At 19.0% G+C, this 6,989-nt stretch overlaps 1 protein-coding gene across 1 annotated transcript; it reads left to right on the top strand.

The window, feature by feature from the left end:
* Nucleotides 1–966: 966 nt before the first annotated feature.
* Nucleotides 967–2,237, top strand: PGO_130180 (variable surface protein; the record flags this gene model as incomplete). The annotated part of the gene is made up of 3 exons (XM_028689534.1): nucleotides 967–993; nucleotides 1,131–1,967; nucleotides 2,082–2,237. The coding sequence occupies 3 exons, from the start codon at nucleotides 967–969 to the stop codon at nucleotides 2,235–2,237; spliced, it is 1,020 nt and encodes a 339-aa protein (XP_028545335.1).
* Between the last annotated feature and the right edge of the window lie 4,752 nt (nucleotides 2,238–6,989).

Raw genomic sequence — 6,989 nt, 5'->3', positions numbered from 1 at the left:
AGAGGAACTTATGTTATCGTCTTACTGAACACATAATGTAATTATGCTATTTTAATTCAAATAATCCTTTTTAAATAAAATTAAATTCATTCCTTTCATTAATTAGAATATAAGAATACATAATTTATTTTTATTATATTCAGGGCATTGCGCATGTAAGAATAACTAAATATGAAGAAAAAGCTTATAAATTATATTTTTTTGAGCATATTTGTTAACATAGAAAAATAGGTACAATACTTTTTTGCAATTTAATATCAACATACATTATTAAAAAATATACATATATTTAAGGACATTACTGAAAAAATATAATTTTCTTAATGAGAAAATTTTTAAATTATAAATATTTATTATAATTTTTTAGGATTTCAAGCATTTTAATTTTGTAAAAAAGAGTTAATTTTAAAATAATAATCTATATTTTTTTCGCATAACATATAACAGCTTTAAATATTATGAAAGATTAATTTTAAGAATAATATATATGTAATTATAGATTAAATAATATTTTTTATTATTTTAGAATGATATTGTTTATAATTTATCTACATAAATGAAGGAAAAGATAATTAATACTTTCTACCATAGTTTGTTATTTTATATGTTCATTTAAATATGTTTTTTATTTTTTTTTAGGTATGCTCAATAGAATAGAGAAATGTGGATATGCAATCACAATTCGAATTTTACAAATGGATATTAATTTTCGAAAGAATTTCTAATGAGTGTATGATTTATTACCATTTTAGCGTAAGACATACTATATAATCTTTAAAATAATTAGTTTAAAAAAATTTTTTCCGTCTTAATTCAAAATATAGTGCTTATAAAAAGGAGAAATACATAATCCAATTAGATAAAATAAATAATGTATTACATTTTTTTCTACTCGCTCATATTATAAATAATTCTTTTTATGAGTACAATTTTTATCACCTTTTTTACTAATATACATAATGCGAGATGGCTACTAATATAACTTCAAACGATGTGAGTCTATATTTTTATTTGTTTCTAAAAAATTATATGTTACATAAAACTTATGTATTATATGATATTAAGTATCATTAATGACGAAACATCATTCTTATTTACTTATAAATATGAAATTACATTTTTATTTTTAGTATGAATTTTTTAGTAATATTGATATGTATATGAAAAAAGTTAATGGACTTGAAAGTTTTCTTACTAGAATATTTGAAGTTGCTCCTGGAGTTGAGGTGGTTAAAGGAGTTGGTTTTCCTTCTAAAGATGATATTATTAAAAATTGTAATATCTTTTCAAAAAGTGTTCCTTTGAATGGTGTTTCCAGTGAAGAAATATGTAAGAAATTTATTTGCCTCATTGGAAGTATGCCATCTGTTACGTTTATTCAACCACTGCAAAATATTCATAAAATCGATTGTGGATTTTTAAAATATTGGTTAAATTTAAAGTTAAAACATACAAGTAAATCTAGCTCTTTCAAAGTCGAAGATTTTTATAAAATTTTTAAGAATCATTTTAGAGATTTTAAGCATGATCTTTTATCAAAATGTGAAATAAAAGATATGGAAAATGATGTTCTTGAAAACATGCGTATGTTATACGAATTATATGTTTATCGCGATGAACTTTATAATTTTTTGACTCCTTCTTCAACAGACTATAGCAAACAGTGTTCAGAGTATATAAATGGATGTATTAGTAATTTAAAAAGTCTTAAAGATAAGTGTACTCGCAAGAATAGTGAATTTTGTGAAGCCTTAGACGTATTAAAAAAACAGCTTCAGTTTCTTATTATTAGTATGGCTCCTACAAATATATGCGATAAGAAACTCTTAAATGAATTGTCGAATGAATTAGGGTTAACAGAAAAATTTTCTGCTTCATCAGAAATAGGAAAAGGAATGAGCAATGTGGTAATATCAACAGCTTTATCATTGTTGGCCTTGTTATTTATATGTTTTTATACTTATAAAGTAATGAAAAATACTAATATCATGAGTATATATATATTATCAGAGATATAAAGTATATTAAAATATCATATTTCATTTTTAAAAACATTAAAACTTTTTTATCCGTTTTTATAGTACACACCTTTTGGAACAAAATTAAGTAATATAATACAAGGGAAAATAATAGATATAAAATATGGGCACAATAAAAATAATAATTCAACCTTGAATAGTTCTGAGAAACATAGAAAAAAATCAAACGCTGGAGAATACAGTATATTATATTATTAGAGCAGAAAATACAATATAATATATATTGCTACATTATAATACATAGAAATTAAAAATATATTACAAGAGAACAAAAATGTTTAAACATAAAAAATGCTTTATAGTCATAATAGTGTATATGCTTTAATAAAATAGTTTTATTATATATATATTATAAAAAAAAAATTAAAGTGAACTTAAAAGTTATTTTATCAAATATATAAAGCAATAATAAAATTTAGGAATGCATAATAATTGATAAAAATAAATAAAAAAGAGAAATATCTTTTGGCACAAAATTTTATAATTTATTATATCAATATTATATATATTATATCTTAAGCATATGCAGAAAAAATAATATAAATTAAAATAATGTAGATATTATAAATTATTACACTTTTAAATAAAATAAAAAATAATGTAATTAATATGTACAATATTCACCTGAAATATATGTGAATAATGGAAAGGTGCATTTATCAATGAATGAAGAATAGACATTATATTTAATGCTAAATATAAATATATTATAATCGTGCTTTAAATTAGAGAAATAATGTTATATCATTATTATTAAAAATTCAATTATAATTATTTCATCACTTATTTCTATAATTCATTAAATGTTTTATTTAATATATATACTAGTGTATATTTTCCTTATATTAACCTTGCGTTGGTCAATAAAATTAATGAAAATAGGTTTTTATAAAATAAACTATAATTATGTTTTGGTTATAATAATGATGCATATAATTCATTAAACTAATTTACATTTGAAACTTATCAAAAAACTAGTTTTTTTCATGCTAAGTAAAATTATATTAATAAAAATTTTATCATATTATTAATATTTTTACAGTTAATTAACTTAAAAAATTATAAAACTATTGTATGCATATTAGACCGAATATTTTTTGTAAAACTATTGAACACTATTAAAAAAATTATATAAATATTTATTATAAAGACATATACAATGAGTTTTTCGATGTAATAACATTGTAGTCTCATATATGAGCATTATTTTTCAAGATTCAATGTGTCTATATAGATTATAAAACAAGGGATAATTTATTATCATAAAAATTTTAATATATATATATATATGTAGCATGAAAGCCCACTATTATGGGTCATATAAATAATTTAGTTTATTAATTATTTAAGTATTGTACCATACAAAAAAAAATTAAATAAATGTACAAATGTTATAACTTCTAATTACTTTTATACAATAACAATATGCAAATGAAGAATTCACCTCAATTTTTACCATTATTATTAACAAATATATATATACAGCGTATAAGAAATAATATAGTAATCCATTGCCCTTCACAATGATCCAAAAATATAATAAAAATCATTACATATTAATAGTATAAATATATACTATTAATGACACAACATAAATATATATTTGTTGGATATATATATAATATATTTTTTATAATTATAGATGTTAATTAATAATATAATATATTAGGATTGTATGCATAATACGTTAGCTTGCGGGTATATAGAGAAATAATAAAATAAGATACAGAAAAAATATCTGTTATATTTATTGTAATATAGATTAAAAATATTTACAATAGCACATGGTTAGTTTACTTAGTCCCTCTGTATATAATATATTTTTATATAATTATATTAATCTAAATAATTACCATTTAACTAATAGGAATATAAAATTTGAGATTTTTTATATTTTCTAAAATAGAGAATTCTAGTAATTTTTAATTATTTGTATTATTAATTTTCATTATTATATAATGATTTATATACTTTGTGTGAAGTTAAATTATACCTTATGTATTCCTAAAAAATAAAATAAAATAAAAAAAATAATTTAATACATATTATACAGGAATTTTCGGTAAAAGAAATACTAAAAACTTGTTTCCTTTATTTTTGTACAATTGATTTAATAGTTATTTATAAATATAATTAATTATAATATATTATTTTTTATGCTTCCTCTATAATTTTTACATAAAAGTTTTCTGCAAGAACAAGTATTTTTTTTTTGTCATGTATAAACCCTTGAGATCGTTCACTTATACCAGATAATGATTTATTATTCTTCATAAATATTAATCTAATTTCATTGTATTTACATTTATTTGTTATAAAATTTAAATTAAGTTCACACTTAAAATGCTGCTTCAATATGAATAACATCATCAAAACGTTCTTGAGTAAATCTTGAATTATTTTTTCGAATTATTTGTTGCTATAGCATAAAAATATATTCTACATATTCACAAAAATTTCCTCTATTTAAAAGGATCATCTTTTCCATTATATTTGTTTATATATACTAGGACCACGATATGTTATATAAATATTACTTTTTTTTTAATATATCCATATCACATAATTTTAATAATTTTATATTATATTTGCTACCTGTTTCAACATAGCATGCACTTTTAACTGAATAAAACTGAAATTACTATAAATCTAACTAATGTTAAAGAAATCGAAGTTACGTTCTTCTACAACATTGTCATATAAAAAAAATATTAAATAGGAAAAATAATTTCTATGTTTTTTCTGAAATTATCTAGTAATTATAATCTTATTAGTAAAAAAAATTTCAAGCGATTCTCAAAGTACAACAATTGTAGGCTTAATTTTAGTTTCATATTCATTACATTCTCATGTGCCTGAAGTGTTATCAAATTGTTTCCCATTATCAAATTTTTCATACAACTGAAATATAGTTGGATTTCCATTAGGAATTGTATAAAAAAATGTGATTATTGATATATATATAATTGAGTATATATTAAATTAGTGTAAATGAGTTTCCATCTATAATTTAAAAAAAAATACATTTGAATGAAAGTTATTATAAGAATTATTTTTTTTAAATGTATGAACACCTGGATTTTAAGTAATTTAATAGAAGGTTCAACAGAGGATTCAGACATATTATTATTATTATTTTATATTATTTTCTTATATATTTGATTCATTTATAGTATATATGCAATCCTATATTATTTTTTATATTATTGCAAGTTAATTCAATTTTATATATAATTATTTTTATGAAAAATATTTTATTTAATTGTTCTTTATATTAAACATATTATAATTATATTAGTATAAAATAAGATATGAATTATGAAATAATAAAAACCACCAATAAATTTAGGACTTGCTTTCTTTAATCAAATCATTTAAGATATAATATAGAATATAAATCTATAGGGTATATATAATTAAAGAATATAATAATACTTTAGAATCTGTAGTTAATTTATATTATTCTTTTCATATATTTAATAAGTTAAATACAATTAAAAATATGTATTATTAATATATATGTGATCTTGAGAATACATTCCATTTATAATAATAGACTTGTACAATGTGATATATATTTTGACTATTATAGATTTTCAATAATTATATCTATCTAATATATATTCTATAGTGTTTTATATTAATTATTTATAAAATTACATAAGCATGCTTCCTTTTTTGTCTTTATACATTTTATAGAATATGTTTTACACATATATGACGCAAACATTTTATTTAAAAAATGTGCTATATGGATGAGGAAATGATAATTTTTAATAAATAACAAAAGTAATATTTTTCAAATAATACACAAAACATTGTCATAAATAATTCATTCAATATATTTTATTTTATTTATTTTTTTATGTGTATAATGTTTTAAATATCCTTTAATTTTTAACTGACTTATAAGCAGATAAATTATAAATATTATGTGCAAAAAATTATGACTAATAAATACATACAAATAAATGTTAATAATACAAACTATAAAATCACATATAAAAAATAGTAATACACAACATCTGAAAATTGTTATAGTGCTACATAATTATTTTCATTTTAATACAATAATTGATGTATAATTTTTAATATCAAAAAATATATTATTTGGTCATACAGTAAATTACATACGACCGAAATAATACTCCAAATCTTTTAATTCTTATTACTATGCATAAACATTTTTTAAATAAATTAATATTATCATGTAAAATTATTAATTTTTTTTATGGGGTACATTTTTATTATTTTCACATTATGGATGTGTTATTTAAATTAATAATATTATTATCTTATTAGTGTATAAATAAAATTATTGAATAAATGAACTCATACAATATAAAAAATCAAGTGTAAATTTTAATTATTCTCTTGAACATGGTATTAAAATTGTTTTGCAGTAATGAAAATCATATCTGTATATTATGTTATATTTTGCATTAAAATATAAAAAAATATATCTCCATATAACAATAATGCAAACTTAATAATATTATCATAAAATGGAAGTGAAAAAAAAAAATTTTGAGCATATAATTTATTTTTATTTATCATTAAAAATATATATTCAAAATAATAGAATCTGCTGTGCACTAATTTGAATTAATGTTTACGAAAAATACTCTATATAATGTGTAATAAAATAATTTATGTTTCTTAAATTTAATAGAACTTATTTCTTAATTGTGTGTAATATATGAGGCAATATACCGTTCTATAAGAACTATTTTTTTTACTACAGTTATTAATTTTAATATTCCCTTTGGTTCTTTATATATATTAAAGCATAAGTAAAATAGGTACTTATATAAATAATATTATTAAAATATGTTTAATTTTTTTGTTTATTAAATATACGTACCTAGAATATACAATACACATTTTCTATGTGAATAGCATAGCTAATACCGAAGTTAATTTATATATAATAAACACGTATTTTTGCTT

This window comes from Plasmodium gonderi (genome assembly GCF_002157705.1).
Source record: "Plasmodium gonderi DNA, contig: Chr13, whole genome shotgun sequence".
Classification (NCBI taxonomy): domain Eukaryota; phylum Apicomplexa; class Aconoidasida; order Haemosporida; family Plasmodiidae; genus Plasmodium; species Plasmodium gonderi.
Note: the sequence above shows the minus strand (reverse complement) of the source record. Positions and strands in the feature narration are given on the sequence as shown.